The sequence below is a fragment of the Cervus canadensis genome, chromosome 31 (assembly GCF_019320065.1).
Source record: "Cervus canadensis isolate Bull #8, Minnesota chromosome 31, ASM1932006v1, whole genome shotgun sequence".
NCBI lineage: Eukaryota > Metazoa > Chordata > Mammalia > Artiodactyla > Cervidae > Cervus > Cervus canadensis.
Genome location: NC_057416.1, coordinates 37,677,385 through 37,697,727, shown reverse-complemented (window position 1 = coordinate 37,697,727; position 20,343 = coordinate 37,677,385). Strand labels below are relative to the sequence as shown.

At 39.8% G+C, this 20,343-nt stretch overlaps 1 protein-coding gene across 2 annotated transcripts in view; it reads right to left on the bottom strand.

Moving 5' to 3' along the window:
* Nucleotides 1-20,343, bottom strand: part of NGLY1 (N-glycanase 1) — a 55,261-nt gene that overhangs the window by 18,130 nt on the left and 16,788 nt on the right. For both annotated transcript variants that reach the window (XM_043454246.1, XM_043454245.1), the window contains exons 4-5: nt 8,303-8,468; nt 2,124-2,346 (exon numbers count right to left, since the gene is read on the bottom strand). In XM_043454246.1, coding sequence (XP_043310181.1) covers nt 2,124-2,346; nt 8,303-8,468 — 389 coding nt within the window. The remainder of the gene's footprint in view (nt 1-2,123; nt 2,347-8,302; nt 8,469-20,343) is intronic.

Genomic DNA, 20,343 nt, shown 5'->3' with positions numbered 1-20,343 from the left:
TGCGCACAAAAACAAAAAAAGTTACTCCAGTTCTAACATTACCACAAAGCTGAAGAACATCCAATTTTGCATATTATGTTTGAGAAGGAATTTGGGGCTAATAAAGCTACAAAGGAAAAGCGCTCAGCTGAGCAGAAATGCTGGCCATGAGCTCGGGTGGGAAGGACACAGCTTCACAAGTGCACTGGCTCAGCAGTGACGAGCTTGTCTTCAATCAAGCAGATGCTCTGGCTTGCGCTAAGTGAAATGAATTTATAATTTAGGTAATGTAGTTACTGAAACACGTGGTCTCTTTACATGAGGAAGTAACAGCAGCAAATCAGGGCGTCCTGTGCCTCCATGCCTCAACATTGCTTGTGTCAAGGTGAAAGGCCACAGGCTCTAATGAGTAGTGTCCATCCTCCCAATCCTACACAGAGAACAGCCAAGACGAGCGCACGATTCGACGGGAAAAGGACAACAAGGTACAAATACAATACCTTTGTATCCCCAAGCCTCTGCCCCCACCCCATGCACTGTCAGTCCATACCCACAGCCTAGAGTTTATAAGGACAATTTACCTATAATCATATATACTTTTATCTTCAGATCTTTGCAAGTACCTGTGCACATATATGCTGAATGAAGAAACAACTGTTAATTATAGATAATTATTGGATACTGGATTCTGTTTATCTTGGACTCCGTATATCACAGGACTGATTCTCCCTTAAGATAGAACTGAGTACTGAGGCCCCTAAAACCAGGTGCTTCAAAAACTTGCTCAAAAAAAAGAAAAACTTGCTATCTTTTCTTACCTGATGACACAACCAAATTTTATAAGTATTGTCAATTAAGAATATCTAATAAGAGACTTGTATATTAAAGGATGGAAAAAGTTAACAGAAAAGTTCCAATTCCTTTAGTTTAAAATTAAGAGATATGAGGGTAGGTTAGAGTGGCAGGGGAGGCACCAAACTTCTTTATTAAAAATAAAATATGATGCGATACAGCAGCACTGTGTACAGACCCCACACTGCATCACGCCCCCAGGACTACTTTATTTCTGGACGTTATACTTGGTTCCCTTCATGCCCTTCCCACCAGGAAACCACCCATATTTTTTCTCTATATCTATTAGTTTGGCTTTGTGTGTCTATTTGCTCTGGTCTTACACTCCACACACAGGTGAAATCATATAGTACATGTTTTTCTCTGTGTGACTTATTTCCTTGGCATAGCACCCACAAGGTCCATCATACTGTTGCAAATGGCAAGATTTTATTCTTTTCTTATGATTGAGTAGAACTGCATTGTGTATATATAACACCACATCTTCTTTAGCCATTCACCCACCAACTGCTAAAAATCTTAAAAGATCTCATAACAAAGAAACATTTTAACTGTATAACAACCGAAAGCAATTAGTTTTACTTTGATCATTTCACAATGTATACAGATATCAAATCGTTATGCTGTACACTGAAAATAATGTAATGTTGTATGCCAAGCATGCTTCAATGAATAATATCACGACAATAAACATAAAAAAAGAAAAATTAGTTTCAAAAAATTATATAAAACATGACAGTCTTTAACTATACTTTCACCTTCCATATTACCATCTGATGATTTAAGTGCAGCACTGTATTTACCATCACAAGGATTAGTTTTATTCTAATCTTTTAGCATTATTTTTTATGTGCTATCAGTATTATTATTAATGTTATCAGAAAGTTAAAATTTATGTATTAAAAGAAGAAAAACTCACAATTTATAGCATTAAATTGCTAGGACAATACTCAACATGTTGTCAACAAGCTCTTCCTATAAAAAGCAAGACAGCAAATACTCTAGACTGTGCAGGCCATACGGTCTCTGCAGCCAGTGCTCAACTCTGCCACTGTAACATGAAAACACTTACAGACCACGATAACAAAGCAGCACGGACGCGCTCCAGTAAAACTTCATGCACAAAAACAGGATGTGCGCCGGACTGAGCCTGTCAGCCCAGCTAGCCGACCCCTGTTCTGGAGGAATATACTTCTAATAACAGAAGTGAAGATTAGAAGTTGGTTTAATAAAATGCTCTTCTAACCATCCCATGAGGGACTGCTCTGCCTTCGCCGTCAGCGGACGCTCACCGTGGGAATCGGTTGCTGAGCTGGCACGCATCACAGTAGTGGTCTTCTACTCTGCTGGCACCCCACTTCAGCTCATCCTCACTGGGGAGTAATGACTCGCCTCTGGACTTAGTCTGGCCACCACACTTGCTGCACACAATGTCGTTCACCCAGTGAAAAAATTCTTCCTTAAACCAGTGTAAAAGCTCCAGCAAAAGAAAATCCTCTTCACTTACATTAGTACCTGAAAAGTTAGAACAGAACTGAGTAAGACCTAAAGCAGAAAAAAACTAAAAACACCCACATACATTTTGTTCTCAAATATGAAGCTGAAATAAATGAAAACAGAAGACTACCTAAAAGGTCTTCACGAGAGGATGCAGACAGAGTTGTCAGTGCACTGTGAGGCAGGCACACAATGGCACAGTCCACGGCACACTCACAGCCGTCGGGCTTGAGTACTGTGTCCTCTGACCGACACCATACTCAGCACGGCCAGCTCTCAGGGGTCGTCACGCAAGTGGAAAGTAAGAAAGTAAGTCTGACTCTGGGGACACAATTTTTCCCAGAAGCCCACTGTGTTCCCCTGTTGCCTAGCAAAGTAATAAAGCTTTCCTTTCCTACTTTACCACCCCCCAAAACAGAAGTGTGATTTTGAAAAACATTTTTAAATGACTGCATTAAACCTGTTATCAGACATAAACACAAGTAAATACAAAACAATCACAAAATTATAGGCAGAAATCACAGAATTCTGAACATATTAAAAATCATCCTATTAGCTTTTCTATTAGTGCTTCAATTGTACAATGTAATTCATCTGAGAACACTTACCACAAAACACATAAAAGCACAACCATGTTTACAATATTTATAACAACCCTTGCAAGTAAACATGATATATCATATTATATCCACTGTATCAAATAAAAGGGTCTCTAACCACATTCAAGACAGTGTTATCTCTGGGAAGAAGAAAAGGAGAGAGGAAAAGAATCTGGGAGACACGGATGGGTCTCTCATTCCTGTCTTTAATGTTTTACTATTAAATAGTTAAAAAACACATATATGAAGGAAATATACAGCATAATATTAAGATCTAATAAAATCTGATGCTGGGCACAGGTATTGAATCTATTATACTCTATTATACTCTAAAATACTTTTTGTATTTATATTTTATATATCTCAAAATTATTAAAAAAATAAAAAAAACTACAGAGATTAATTAATTAAAAAGCCAAAACATATTATGTTCTTGAGTGGGAAAACAATATTCTCAAGTTGTTAATTCTCTACAAATCAACCTGTACTTTAATGAAATCCCAAGTGACACTAGAAAATAATTTTTCATAAAATTTCACAGGCCAACTGCAAAAAACTCACATGAAAGAAGAAATGCACAAAACAGTCAACTTTTAAGATAAATTTGTCTATAGTACTTCAAGGCACATTAAAAAACTCTAAATAAAATATTGTGATATTGGTAAAGAACAGACAGAAGAATGAAATAAAAGAAAGAGTCCTGAAAGACAGATTTCTAAGTGATGCACAGTATTTAATAAAGTTAGCCTTTAAAGCAATTCTAAGAGGAGGGACTGTTCGACAAATCGTATTGGGAGAAGCAGCTGTCCAGATACCAGATTCCTCCTTCATTCCTTCTAACACATATATATATAAACACCATACAGCGGGAATATTATAAAAGTAGAAGTTTATGTTTACATCTTTGGGGGAGAAAACAAAACACCAACTGTAAAAATAATTTTCTAATTAAAATTTATAACTTTTGAATTTCAAAAGGTACAGTAAATGAAATTAAAGAATACTGAGAGCAAAATGTAATGCATCTAACAAAGTATCCAGAATATATAAAGAATGTCTATAAGTCAGTAAGAATATTCACAAAATCATTAGAAAAATCAGCAAAGTCCATAAGAAAGTTCAGTAATTTCATTAAGCGCAAACACACACTCCCAGACACTTCTGTTACAAGCTGTAAGACAGTCTGTTTGCCAGGGACCCTGGCAGAAGCATCACATGCCCGTGATACTTTTACATCCATCCCAGGGAAACATTCCTCAGGTAGGCAGGCCTGCTGTATAAGGATTTTCCCCTGCAGAAGCCCTCAGAACAGAGGAAAACCCCTCTCAGTGTCCGTCAGCGCAACACTGGGACACAGTGTAAGTGACAATGCACGCACGCTGAGAGCACTAGGGGAAGGGCAGCTGACCTCCAAGCCATGTTAGGAAAACACCGTGGGGCTGAATACATAAGGGATGACCCAGTTTATGTAAACTCTGCAACATAAGCTGTTTATTCTTATATATAACTACTTATGGATGTAAATAAACAGAAAAAGATATGAAAAGAAACACATGATAACCACTCTTAAGTGTGGAGTTAAGAGGGTAGACTGACTGGCAAGAAGAGCTTAGCCTTTCCTGTACACATGAAAACTTCTCAACAGAGAGATATTGGTGAATGTTCATTTCTAAAAATGAACTTTTGGAAAAACAGCACTGCCATTCTGCTTCTCCATTGAGCCCCTACAGCAAAGTGATCTTTTTAAAAACACAAGGCGGCTCATGTCATTTGAAACTCTCCAATGATTTTCCATCTCATTCAGAATACAACCCAAAGTCTCTTATTTTTGCAGCTGGCCCATGTGGAGGCTGAAAATGGCCCCCCAAAGACATATACATTCTAACCCCTGAGGGGGACTGAACGCAGACCCCTCATCTTTCAAAGCCTGCCCATACTGACTGCAGTTCAGAACGAGGCGGTCCTCTTGCACATTTTCCTTCCATATCCCTGACGCCATGTCTGACCCCCTGCAAACACCCCAGCAACACACACCCATTGCTTCCCTTGCAGTCGCAGCCCCTGCGTGCCTTCTTACCTCTTAGGGAAATTCTATTACTGCTGTGCTTGAACTCTTCTCTCCGTGTACTCTCTTGATTCTCTTTATCTTACAAGTGACTGCTGGACTGATTTTCCTGAAGGGCACCCTGTCTTCCCCTTGCTTATGCTTCAGTGCCTAACCCTCTGACTTAAGTCATCAAGAACATCTGACTTTCCTGAGAAGTCATCTTATTTCTTCCTGCCTAGTGAACAGGTTATTTAACACTTCTGCTATAAGTTCAATCATACGAACACCATAGCATTAGCCTTCTAAGATGCGTTCATCCTTCAAATTTCCTTGGTCCTTATTCTCTACTTTAAAACCTCATTTACAAGTCCTTTGTTTCATTTTACCTCTAACTCTTTTTTGAAAGATTAAAAATATAAACTCAGTGTGCTCTGCTCTGCCTAAAATTCAGTGTCAAACAAAACATGGTCTTGGCCTGCCTCATGTGTCTCCGCCGACCTGACACAAGCAGACGGCGCCGTGCACCCTTCCCCATGATGCCTGCCGCCGCTGCCCCACGCACACGGCTCCCTGCACCTGCAGGAAAGTTCCTCATCCCTGCCTTCACGTGTCCTCTGGCATCTCAGGCTGTAAATCCAACGTATCTTTCATAAACTTAAAAAAACAAAAGCCCAGTTTCTTCTGATTTTCACAATACCAATGTACATTACCTGCTGCGTTCCTTCTGCCCTACTCACATTAAAGCTCTAGAGTTCCCTGACTCGAGGCCCCTCCGGCCTTCCTGTCTCACTGTGGGGATGTCCCAGGCTCCTGCACACGAGCCCCTACAACACCGAGACCTAGCCCTAAGTCTGTAGGATGCTCCTCCCCTACGCCTCGCCATCCACAGGACCCCAGTACAGCAACAGGGCACGATTATATGACGCCATCTGCAGGAGGGAGATGAGCTCAGGAGTCCTCCTCAGGGAGGCTCGGAGGGCTCGGAGACCACAGAGAGGCCCCAGGAACACCAGAGGAACTTGAAGGCCCCGACACTCACACCAAGCGTTAAACAGTGTAGTTAAACGTGCCCAATTCAGAGTTAAGTGGACACATAAGCCTTCCACAAAAGGCCTCTTCACTTCAGTTCCCATTACCCAACACATTATATTCAACTTTTAACAAAAAATTACAAAGCAGGCTAAAATACAAGAAAAAAGTCTGAAGAGATAAAACAAGCATCAGGACCACTTACATACAGCACAGATTTTGAAATTAGGGAATTTAAAATAACTATGATTAACATGCTCAGGGCTCTAATGAGAAAGGGAGACAACATGTAAGAACAAATGCACAATGTAAGCAGAGGGATGGGAAGAAATCAAAAACTCTGTTACAGAGATAATGCCTTCCATGGGCTCATCAACAGACTGGACACAGCCGAGGAGAGCATCACTGAGCCTGAAGGCAGGTCACCAGAAACTGAAAGTCAAAGAGAAAGAGAATGAAAACAAACGAACAAAACACCCAGAACATGCAATTATGGTGGGGGGCGGGGGGCGGTTCATAATGGCCTAGCACATCAAACAAAGGTGGAAACAGCTGATAAATAAGAGTATAACAGGACACCCTATTTTGGAGTATCAGAAGGAAAACAGACAGAAAGGAGCAGAAGAGACATTTGAAGTAACAATAGCCGAGCATCTTCCAAAATTAATGAGACACCAAAACACAGATCTGGGATGCTCAGAAAACACCAAGTAGGATAAATACCAAAAAACAATATCCAGGTCTGTCATACTGAAACGGAAGAAAATGAACAGGGAGAGGATCCTGCATGAAGCTGGGGTGGGGTTGGAGATGGCCCTGAGTACAGCGACAGAAATTACAGCAGACTTATCATCATACACAAGCAGGCAACCAAAGAGAATCGAGTGTCACTGACAGAAAGGAAAAAACCCCACCAACCTAGAGTTCTACATCCCCGTGATATTAACCTTCAACAGTGAAGGAGAAATAAAGACTTTCCCAGGTAGAGAAAAACTGAGGGGCTTCTCCACCAGAATACCTGCCCTGAAGGAAACAGTAGAAGAGGTTGTTCTTCAGAAAGAAGAAAACTCAGGCCTGCATACTGCAAGAGTGTCCAAAGAATGAATGAATGAAGGTAACATAAAATCTGTCATTTTTCTCACTCTTAGTCTACTGGGTGACTAGTGTCTAGTTCAGTGAAATGAAGGACGGTAGGGTCACAAGGGATGGGAAGGAAGAATTGAGACATTCTGTTAAAACCTACCTGCACTATACAGGAAGCTGTATAATGCTTGTGGATGTAAGGGAGAGACGAGTTAGAAACTCAGAATTAACATACACACACCACTAGATATAAAATAGATAAGCAAAGACCTACTGTACAGCACACAGAACTCTACCCAATACTCTATAATAATATAAATAGGAAAATAATCTAACAGAGTGGACATATTGCATTACACACAACTGAACCCCCTTGCTGGATATCTGAAAGTAACACAACATTATAAATCAACTCTGCTTCAATGTAAAATAACAGTTTTTTAAACTGGAAAAACAAAAACGGTTATTGCATACAAGATCAACCACCAAAAGAATATTACTGAACTCCCCTAGAAAATATAGGATTAGGAAATGAGTTCACAGAAAAAAACAACTGAATACAAATTCAAAGTAAAAATGCTGAAGTTGGAAAAATTTAACAACTAAAATCCTTAAGACTATTAATGAAAACAACAAAGTATTGGTTGATGAATGTGGCAGGCATTGTTCTGAGCCATTCACATGCACTATTATAGTTATTTCTGAGAATTATCATTCCTATTATCAAATGAAGAAACTGTAGCAGGGAGATGAAATTCCTTGCTCAGTGATTCAAGGTGAGAGGTGGAGCTGAATCCACACCCAGGTAGTCGGCTTCTACATGCATATGCTGTATCAGTAACTGCCAGTTAAAGGGAGTCAGTGGTCAAATCACATGAATTCATTCTGAATAAGCTTTTTCTCAGATTCACATTAAAATTCACTAATAATGCCATCACATATTTTATGGACTGAAGTTCCAGTGATATTATATCTTAAAAAAAAATCACATGCCAATGATTAAACTAAAAATACATTATTTGAGTTAAAAAATTTTAACAGATGTGTGCACAAGGTATATGCAATAAAAAATTATACTACTGTTGTACTTCTTAAAAATCCAAATAGAACTGGGTTACATATTTACAATGTATACAGTAAAGGGCACCATTTCAGCATTTTTGTTGATTTAGTAATGATGCATATTTAGCAATGAATGATTCTGTAAAGCCATTACCTTTATCCAATTTTCTGGCTCTAGACAACTTTTCTTGTGATCTCCTTTTCAGTTCTTGGACTGGAATACAAGCCAGTGCTTTCTCCTGGAGAGCAAGGTTCTCATAGACCAGTACATGCTGAATGTTGGACTGAAGAACTTTTAGAATGACTGAATTGTCAGCAACCTAATAGAAAGAAAACAATGAAATTAGCTTTTCTTCGTATGCTATAAAAATAATATAATAAAAAATACTGGCTCTATGAGTTCATAGATAAAGGAATGTACAGATTCACTGAAATATAATAATTATAATGAAAACCTTTACAAAATTAGTACTAGGAGATAGTCACATCTGTATCACAGTCTATATTTTCATCTGAATAGATGTTACTGAGGATATATTTAAACAGGGATATGTTGAACCCTTGAGCACAGCTTGGATCAAGACAGCACTCTGAGCAGTGCTTCTGACAGCTCTTTCCACTTTAAGTCCTGATAAATGTCTTTTTTTTTTCTTTTCCTTATACAGCATTAGCTAAGGAGGACTGATCTCAAGGGATCAGAAATTTTGAGAAATTCCTGAAAGAAGAAAGGCAGGTACAAACAGACAAAAGGAACAAACAATGGCAATATGCCGTCTAGAGAAAGTGGTTATAAAACTAAACAAAGTTCTCAAAATAATCCCGAGGAGGGAGGGGCCAGAGGCTTCACAAAGCAGGAAGGCGTCTTGGAGTAAGTGTTAAGCAGGCTGCCAGGCTCTGCAGCGGGAACAGCTGGACACTGTGGTCACTCCTTCTCCACAAAAAAGGCGTGTCTCTGAGCTGTGAGGGTGGACGTCTAGATTGATAAAAGGAAAGAGGCGTCCCAGCTCAGAAGCCGTGCTGGTCTGGCACAGCCCACCTGGTGGCACGTCCTGCCCTCTCCCGTAGTCGTCAGAGCCGGACGCAGCGCTCACCAACAGGCTAGCAGGGACTCTCAGGTCCCTGAGAGCCCATGACCACCAGCGCTGCTGAGACGGTGCACCGGCGTCAACGGCAGAAGGAGCCCTGCAGCAAATGCAGAAGAGACCCAAAGACGCCTGCCTTCAGAAGTTCAAGAGCATACTCGAGTCACAGAAAGACACCCACAGATCTTGGAAACTAAAAATTTAAACACTGAAATGAAGAAGAAAACACAGATGGTGTGTCAAACAGCAAAACAAACACAGTTAAGTGATCAAACAATTACAAGACTGAGATGAGGCGTTTTCTGACAATACGGTACAAAAGGACAAAGACACTAAGGATGAACTCAGAACTTCCCAAATCCAGCTAACGGGAAATATCTAGAAACTAGAGTAGAAAATAATGGAAGAGAAACACTTATCAAAGAAATAATGGGAAATTTCTGAGGGTTAAAGAAAGAGCCAGTGTGAACAGGAGAAAAAAAAACACAAAACAAAGACTAAACTAATAGTGACATTTTATAACAACAGTAAAGGTAAAAACAAAATACTAAAAGCCTTCAGTGATATCAGACATCTCACTGGAAACAGTGAAGCAAAATCTCTGAAATACTGAGGGAATATGAGAACATACAATGCATACCCAGGTAAACTAATTACAAAGAAGAGCAAAACAACACATTTTCTGATCTCTAACAATGCAGAATATACATCACTCCCAAATCCTATTTTAAAAAATTATTACAAAAGTTACTGACTCCCCAAAACATAATAGAACCAAAGTAAATAAATAGAACACCACAGAGTAGAACCCAAGATAAAAAGAAACAGAAGCGAGTTAAATAAAAACTAAGAAGCTGGTAAAACTTAAGTTCTGTTTGTTAAAAATAATTAAAAAGCAAAATCACATAAGAAAGGTGGCAGGGACAGGAGCAGATGCTAGAAAAATATAAAGTAAATATTTGCATTAAAAATTTTAAGACAATAATTAAAAGAGGATATTTAACTTTCTAACTTTTGGAGGGAAAATAATGGAATAAAACTTGATCCATTTAAACAATAGAAAGAAATAGAAGAAAAAAGAAAAAACAAGGGCATAACACAAAATGTCTGAAATAAGTTCAAACATATTAGAATCATCGTAAATAGGAATGGATTAAATGTGTATAGAAAAAGGCAGAAATAGACTAAAAAAACACCAAATACTGACTATAATGTCAGTATACGAATGCTGGGCATGTGTGCACAAAACAGATAATCACCCTATGGTCTAAGGGGGAAAGACACTGAACAAATAATGATAGAATCTTCACATTAAGTCAACAAAATTTGTGTGTTCGTGTGTAAATGATTAGATGATAGAAAAATAATGGAGGCCAAGCCAGACAAGGGCATTATCCTCACAGGATAATGAGCCTATGAACATAGAAACAAATATTGCTACAACAATGCCAATTTACTCAAATATTTAAGGAGTCTTTATGATCCGTTAGATACAGGGGATATAACAACTAGTTTATTCATATTTAGGGGAAGAGCTATAAAGCAAACATACAGGACAGTGTAACTGCCTGGCAGGGGCTCTAATGAGACTTCCCTGGAGAAGTGATCCTGTAATAAAATATGAAGGATGAGAAGAAGCTGGTGACCAGGGAAGGGAGAAGACCACCATTCCTGTGAAGAGGGAATAACGTGTAGGTAGGTGGCTAGGGAGCATGCAAAGAGGGGGATCAGACAGAAAGTCAGGGTATCTGGAGCGCAGAGCACCAAGCAGGAAGTGAGCTGGGCGACAGCCAGGTTTTCCCTGTCTCTTCCTGCTGTATGGAGAGCTATCTGAGACCTAAGCAGCAAGGGAGCACAATGGCCAGCTTCATGTTCTCCGAGCTTCCGGCTGAGGTGGGGAGAAAGCAGGTCTCAGGAGACCCACAGGGAACCACTGCTGAGCTCTGAGGGAGACAGGCTTGAACCAGGAGCGGGCAGAGGTGGTGGAAAAGTGAATGGATTCACAATCACGGAGGAAGCAGAATCAACAGGTCCCACTGACTGAACCGTGCAGTCAAGGGGAACGACCCACAGAGCAACTGGGTCAATGGTCGAACCACTTACAAGAGGAGAAAAAAGCCAGGAAATGGTCAGTTGTGCTTAAAGCTACGAATGGTCAGGTAAAAATGAACCCAAAAAGTCCACTAAATTTAGGGGCATGGAGATCAGTGATGATCTCAGTAGTAAGTTCTGCAACAGTGTTAATAAGGAAAACAAAGTGTAGGAGACCCAGTGGTTCAAGTGCTGTCCCATCACGGGCCAGGAGCTGTACAAAGTGGTCTGCTGGGATACAGACAGAAAATATTACAACTGCTATTTATATTACCTGTGCCCCCAAGTAAAACCAAGTCATCATAACACTGAGCATGTGGCTCAGTGGCTGCCCCTCCGCAGCTACAGAAGCAGCCCCACGGGAACAAGGCCGCACGGAGTCGGGGGGACCCAGTGGCACACCCACTCCTCCTTCAAGCTTCTGCAGGCCACATGTGCCCGGTTCAATGGCTTTGCAGGTTATATTATGTAGTTTTTACTAAACTGACCCTCAACCTCACTTAAAAAAGATTTCAAAGACCTCTAAGCAATAAGGCTAATACTTACAATGTAATAACGTGTGGAGTGTGTACAAGAAGAAATGGTAGGGCTAATGTGTCTTTTTTTTTTCGGTATGAGCCCCTTCAACAGCCAAATTTTAATGTGAAAAAAGAACACAATCTGCTGAGATCTGATAAAGTGAGCCTCCCAAATTCAAAATTATCAAAAGAGCATTTAAAACATAGACTTAGGTCTACATTCACTGAATGATAGTGCTAAATCATTTTTTTAAATTAAAAATATTACTTATTTCCTACCTCCTCTTTTGTTGTTGCTCAATTGCTAAGCTGTGCCCAGCCCTGAGACCCCATGGACTGCAGCCCGCCCGGCTCCCCTGTCCTCCGCCATCTCCCAGAGTTTGCTCAGATTCCCGCCCGTTGAGCCTGTGGTGCTATCTAACCCTCCCATCCTCGCTGCCTCTGTACACCGCTTTACCATGCACCCAGCACAGTGGCACGCTAATGTAAGTATACAACTTATAAACAAATAAATACATATCAAGAGGACACGCTCAGAAATATTTTGCTGATGGGGCACATAAAGTGTGGAAACCTGCCAGACAAAACTATGAGGAGTAAGGACAGGGGTGGATACTGGGGACTCCCTGTGAAACTTGCAGTGAAGAGGAAATGAGAAATAAAAGAAGGCAGGATCTAGCGATATTTGTGTGCTGACTTGTGTCTAAGAGCTTACAGGAAATGTTTGTAACCACTGACCTGTCTGTGAAGAAGGCAGATTTCCAAGTTCCCTCTCTCCTGGTTTAGCCAGTCTAGGGTGTGCCCAGGAATCTGCAAACCCAGGCTATTCTAACACCAATGGTCCAAACTTAGATGAAAACTGGCCTAAGGCAAGGATTCAAAACCACTGAGAAGAATCTCCAAGAAAAGGGGCAGGTCACGACTGCACAGCCCCACCTGTGACCCCACAGAAAGCAGAGGAGAGGAAAACAGGCACAGAGGAGGGGCTGGCCTTCAGCAGCGGCAGACTCACTCACTCCACCAAAGACGAAAGAAGAGCTGGGGCAGACCTGGGGCGGGAAACCCAGGGCACTCACAGCAACAAAGAGTGCGTCTTACCAGAACTGATCCAGAGCAAACGGAACATGCCCATTTTTATTTTATTTATTTTTCATTGGAGAATAATTGCTTTCCATTACCATTTGAAAGAATTCCTATAAAAATGAGACCTTTATGGTTATATTATTTTTCTTTTTCACAAGCAGAGTTTCATTTGCTGGGAAGGTTAAAACTCAGCCAAAGAATTTTTATTTTCAATTTAGTATTTTTCGCTCTGGAAATTACCCCCTTCACTGTGGTATTTAATGGCACGCAAACGATCTTGAACAATAAAGGTTATTTTCTTGCCTTATTTCTTTGGCACAATGCCAAAAAAACTAAGTCATAAAAATAGAAGTTTGCTGATGGCAATTATAGCAGCTGGGTAACCATGTACATAAGGCAATAGTTTACTGCTTAACAGTTAAAGTTATTTGGAGTACAAATGGGAGTTTAAAATATGAAATCTGTTTTAGATTAAAAAGATTTTTTTCCTTCACTAATCACACTTGGATTTCAATTATTTGGTTTCTGATGAGAGACCTTTAAGACTCTATAAGAAAACAAGTACGATGTGTATTTCTGTCAAACCACATGATAAAGGCAGAGGAAGCCGGATCAGTAAGTTTACTTTTTCAGTAAAGGACAGGCTTCCCAAGCCCATTAGTCCTCTTTCTGCTTTTTTACAACCCTCTGCTTCCATGGCTTTTACATGTAGAATCTGCTTTTTTTAAAAAATATAGTAGTTCTGTTTAATACATTTTTAATGATATCTAAAATCAATTTGCAACTTAAAGAGAAATTGCTTACAAAAACCACTTTATTCTATATTTAACATTAATGAATGTTTCAAAAAAAATTTCAGGAAATACTGAATGGTATAAATAACAAGAAATCATTAAAATTTCACTACTCAAAAAATCAGACTGTGTACAGTTTTCCAGAACTTTTAAAAATAAACATATTTATGTATGAGCATTTTTAACAAGAAAAACAGAAATAGTCACATATACATAACATACATTGTTTAATTTTGGAATTCTTTACCTTTTTTCCTACATAGTAATAATCCTCACATCAAAATATACCACATCATCATTTTTAATGGACATGAAGAATGTCAATTTAAAGATTTGTCATAATTTCAACTGCCTATTGAAAGGGATGTAGATGTAGTTTACTCTTAAGAATGGTTAATAATAAATTGAACAGTTAAATCCTCTGTCCAAATAGGAAACAGGAGCATAGATTTCTTCTCTTAAAAAGACTGCATATAGATCCAGACTAAGAAGTTGTCTTACGAGATTCAATTAGCTTAAAAATCAACTAACTGGGACTCCCTTGGTGGTCCAGAGGCTACGAGTTCACCTGGCAATGCGGGGGAAGCCAGTTCAGGTCTTGGTTCAGGAAGATTCCACATGCTGCGAGGCGACCCCAACAAGAGAAGCCACCACAACGCAAAGCTTGCACACCGCAACACGAAGCTCGCACACCACAACGAAGAGCAGCCCCTGCTTACCATCAGCAGAGAAAGAATGTGCGCAGCAACAAAGACCCAGTGCAGGCAAAAATAAATAAAATTTTTTAAAAAAGGAAACATTAGTCTTAAAAAAAAAAAAATCAACCAACTCAGGCACACAGCCAGGGGAAGAAGCCAGCAGGTCAGCCAGGAGGCTGCGCTTCCCTGTGGGCTCCCACTGTCTCAGGTATGCATTTCAAGCTTTTGCAAGTCTGACTTAACTCTAACCTCCTCAAGGTGCAACAAATCCAACTCTGATGTGGATATTAGAGAAGGGTTTTGAATAATAAACAGAATTGGTGTCAATTTAAAAATATAAACAGGAGAGGACAAAAGGTGGCAGAGAAAGACGTGGGCTCAGTCCCTCTCACAAAAACACCCAAATCACAACTGCTAAACAGCCATCGATAAAGCAAACTGGAACCTACAAAAAAAGATATTCTACTTCCAGAAACAAAGAAAATGCCAAAATGAGATGGTAGGAGGGACGCTTTCACAATATAATCAAATCCCATATTCCCGGGGGGGGGGCACCCACAAACGGGAAAATAATTATATTGCAGAGGTTCTCCCTCTGAGCCCCATGTCATGCTCCTCAGCCTACGGGCGTGGCCTTGGGAGGAGCAGCCCTCAGAGCATCTGGCTTTGAAGGTTAGCAGGGCTTGAGTGCAGGAGCGCCTCAGGGCTGGGGGGCACACAAGGTCTCATGTGCACTGGGACCTGGGGCAAAGCAGTGACTCTACAGGAGCTTTGGCCAGACCTACCTGCTGGTTTAGGAAGGTCTCCTAGGGCGGTGGGGGTCGACTATGGCTCACTGTGGAGGCAAGGACACCGGTGGCGGAGGTACTGGGGAATATTCATCTGACGTGAGCTCTCCTGAAGGCAGCCATTACGACACCGAAACCTGGCCTCACTCAACAGGCTGCAGGCTCCCCTGCTGGGGCCACAAGCCACAGCCAGCAGGGCAGGAACACAACCCCATCCATCAGCAGACAGGCTGCCTAAAGTCATCCTGACCCCACAGTTGCCTCTAAGTAAACATAACCCTAGACACAAGCTTTGTCCACCAGAAGGCAAAGACCTAGCTCCACTCACCAGTGGGCAGTCACCAGTCCATCCCACCAAGAAGGCTGCACAAGCCCCTGGACCAAACTCACCCACCAGAAACAAGAATTACAATCCTGCAACTTGAGGAACAGAGACCACAAATAAACAAAGTTAGACAAAATGAGATGGCACAGAAATATATTCCAGAGGAAGAAACAAGATAAAACCCCAGAACAACAACTAAGTGAGGCAGAGATAGACAATCTGCCTCAAAAACAATTCAGAGTAACGATAGTTAAGATGATCCAAGGTCTCAGAAAAGAATGAAGGCACAGATCAAGAAGATATAAGACATGTTTATCAATGACCTAGAAGAACAAACAAGTGGTGAACAACATGCTAACTGAAATGAAAAATACATTGGAAGGAATCAATAGCAGAATAACTGAGGCAGAAGAATGAATAAGTGAGCTGGAAGACAGAATGGGGGAAATCATTGCCACAGAGGAAAGTAAAAAAAAAGGAATGAAAGAAAGTGAGGACAGTCTAAGAGACCCCTGGGACATTAAACGTACCAACATACTCACCACAGGGACCCAAGAAGAAGAGAAAGGACCTGAGAAAATGTGTGAAGGGATAATAGTTGAAAACATCCCTAACATGGGAAAGGAAACAGTCACCTAGCCCAAGGAGCTCAGAGAGTCCTGGGCAGGATAAAGCTGAGGAACATGCTGGACATAGTCACGTAATTTACAAAAATTAAAAAGCAACCAGGGAAAAGCAACAAATAGCATACAAAAGAACCCCCATAAGGTTATCAGCTGATTTCTCAGGAGAAACTCCACAGGCCAAAGGGGAGAGGCACACTGTATTTAAAGTGATAAAGGGAAGAACCTACAGCCGAGAAGACTACTCAGCAAGGCTCTTGTTCAGATTTGAAGGAGAAACCACAAGTTTTACAAACAAGCAAAAGCTAAGAGAATTCAGCATCACCAGATTAGCTTTGCCACAAACGCTAAAGGAACTTCTCTAAGCAAAAAAGAGAAGGCCACAACTAGAAACAAGAAAATGATCAGTGAAAAACCTCACCAGTGCAAACATACAGTCAAGACAGGAAATCACCCCCTTGCTCCCACCACACACACATACAAACTGATACTGAAACTAGCAATTGTGAGAGGAGGAGAGCACAAACACATCTGAAATTCAAAGATGAGCAACTTACAACAATCTTGTTCATATATATAGAATGCTATATCAAAACCTCATGGTAACTGCAAACTGAAAATACATGACAGACACACACAACAAAGAATAAATAACCCAACACAACACTAAAGGTTAGTCATCAAATCACAACAGAACATTAAGAGGAAAAGAAGGAAAAAAGCCTACAAAAACAAATGGAGGACAATTAACAAAATGGCAGTAAGAATATACTATCAATAATTAGCTTAAATGCAAATGGACTACATGCTTTAATGAAAAGACAAAGAATGGCTGAATGGATAAAAAAACAAGATCTGGCATATACGCTGTCTACAAGAAACCCACCTTAGATATAGGGACACAGATAGACTGAAAGTCAGAGGATGGAAAAAGGTATTCCATGCGAATGGAAATCAAAAGATAACTGAGGCAGCAGTATTCATATCAGACAAAATAGACTTTAAAATAAAGATTGTTAAAGAGATAAAGAAGGACAGCATATAAAAATCAACAGATCAAAGAAGAAGACAGAACAATTGTAAATATATATGCACCCAACACAGGAGCACCTCATTATATAAGGCAAATGCTTACAGCCATGAAAGGAGAAACTGACAGCAACACAGTAACAGTGGGGGACTCTGAACACCCCAGCTTCATCAATCAACAGATCATCCAGACAGAAAATCAACAAGGAAACTCGGATCTTAAATGACACATTCAACCAGACTTAATTGATGTTTATAGAGCATTCCATCTGAAAGCAGCAGAATACACATTCTTTTCAAGTGCACATAAAACATTCTCCAGGACAAAGCACATGCTGGGCCACAAAGTGAATCTCAGTAAATTTAAGAAAACTGAAATCATAACAAGCATCTTTTCTGATCACAATGCTATGAGATTAGAAATAAACAAGAAAAACACTGTAAATAATACAAACATGTGGAGAGTAAGCAATATGCTACTAAAAAGCCAATGGGTTACTGAAGAAATCAAAGAGGAAATTAAAAAATACTTAAAGACAAATGAAAACAAAAGCATAATGATCCAAAACCTATGGGATGCAGCAAAAGCAGTTCTAAGAGGGAACTTTATAGCAATATAATCTTACTCAGGGTACAAGAAAAATCTCAAACATCTTAAGCTTACACCTAAAGCAACTAGAAGAACAAACAAAACTCAAAGTTACTAGAAGGAAACAAAACATAAAGATTAGAGCAGAAATAAATGAAATAGAAACAAACAATAGGAAAGACCAATGGTTCTTTGAAAAGATAAACAAAATTTATAAACCTTTATCCAGACTCATCAAGGAAAAAGGGAAAGGGCTCAAATCAAAAAATCAGAAATGAAAAACAAGTTACAACAGATACCATTGAAATACAAAGGATCATAAGAGACTACTATATGCAAATAAAATGGACAACCTGGAATAAATGAACAGATCCTTTAAAAGGTACAATGTCCCAAGACTGAACTAGGAAGAGACAGAAAATATTAACAGACCAATCACAAGTACTGAAACTGTGATTAAAAAACTCCCAACAAAAGTTCAGGACCAGATGGCTTCACAGGAGAATTGTACCAAACATTTAGAGAAGAATTAACACCTACACTTCTAAAACTATTCCAAAACACTGCAGAGGAAGGAATACTTCCAAACGCTTTCTATAAGGCCACCATCACTCTGATTACCAAAGCCAAAGATCACTTACACACACACACACACACACACACACACACACACACACAAGGCCAACATCACTGATGAACAAACACAGATGCAAAAATCATCAAAATACTAGCAATCTGAACTCAACAACACATTAAAAGGATTATACAACATGATCAAGTGGGATTACCCCAGGGATGCAAAGATTTTTCAATATCTGGAAATTAATCAGGATGATACACCATGACAACAAACTTAAGAATAAAAACCATATGATCATCTCAAGAGATGCAGAAAAAGCTTTTGACAAGATTCAACATTTAAGATAAAAAACTCCAGAAAGTGGGTGTACAGGGAACATGTCTCAACATAAAAAAGGCCATGTATGACAAACCTACAGCTAACATCATACTCAACGGTGAAAATCTGAAAGCATTTCCTCTAAGATCAGGAACAAGCCAAGGTGTCTACTCTTGCCACTGTTGCTCAATAAAGTTTTGGAAGTCCTAGCCACAGCAATCAGAGGAGAAAAAGAAATAAAAGAAATCCAAGTTGGAAAAGTAGGAGGAAAACTTCGACAGGAAAAGTCACTGTCGGCAGACGAAATACTACTACACACAGAAAAATCCTAAAGATGGTACCAGAAAATTACCAGATTTCATCAATGAGTTTGGTAAAGTTGCAGGATACAAAATTGATACATAGAAGAAAAATGGAGCTGGAGGAATCAGGTCCCTGATTTCTGACTATACTACAAAGTGACACTAATCAAGATAGTATGGTACTGGCACAAAAACAGAAATATAGACCAATGGAACAGGAGAGAAAGCTCAGAAACAAATCCACAGTATAAAATACAAAAAAGCAAAGACAGTCACTTCAATAAGCAGTGCTGAGAAAAATGGAGAGCTACATATAAAAGAATAAAACAACATTTTGTAACACCGTTCACAAAAATAAACTCAAAATGGATTAAAGACCTCAATGTAAGAGTGATGCTACAGAACTCTTAAGAGGAAAACATAGGCAGAACATCCTTTAACATAAACTGTAGCAAATATCTTTTTGGATCCACATACTAATGAAAATTTTAAAAAATAAACAAATGAGACCTAATTAAACTTAAAAGCTCTTGCACAGAAAAGGAAACCATAAGCAAAGTGAAAAGAGAACATTTACTGAATGGGAGAATATACTTGTAAAGGAAAAACCCAATAAAAGATTAATCTCCAAAATACAAAATATACAAACACCTCGTGTAGCTCAAAAAACAAACAAAAAACCACACACAACCCAATTAAAAAATAGGCACAAGATCTAAGTAGACATTTCTTCAAAGAAAACATACGGATATCCAGACAGCACATGAAAACATGCTTAACAATGCCAATTATTAGAGAAATACAAGTCAAAACTACAATGAGGTATCACCTCACACTGGTCAGAATGGCCATCATCAAAGTCGATAAAGAACAAACGTGGAGAAAAGGGAACCCTCCTGCCCTGTCTGTGGGCACGTAAGCTGGTACAAACACTATGCAGAACAGCATGAGTGAGTGAGCGATGGTCTCTCAGTCGTGTCTGGCTCTTTGCAACCCCATGGACTGCACCCCACCAGGCTTTGTCCATGGACTTCTCCAGAGAAGAATACTGGGGTGGGTTGCCATGTCCTCCTCCAGGAGAATGGCACAGAGATTCTTTAAAATGCTAAAAACAGAACTACTGTAAGATCCAGCAATCTTGCTCTTGGGTATACATCTGAAGAAAACCATAGTTCAAAAAGATGCAAACACCCCAGTGTTCACTGCAGCACTATTTACAATAGCCAAGATATGGAAGCAACCAAAATGTCCATTAATGGAGGAATGGATAAAGAACATGCCACGCAACTGTCCATGGGATTTCCCAGGCAAGAAAAATGGAGCCGGTTACCATTTCCTACTCCAAGAGGTCTTCCTGACCCAGGGATCAAACCTA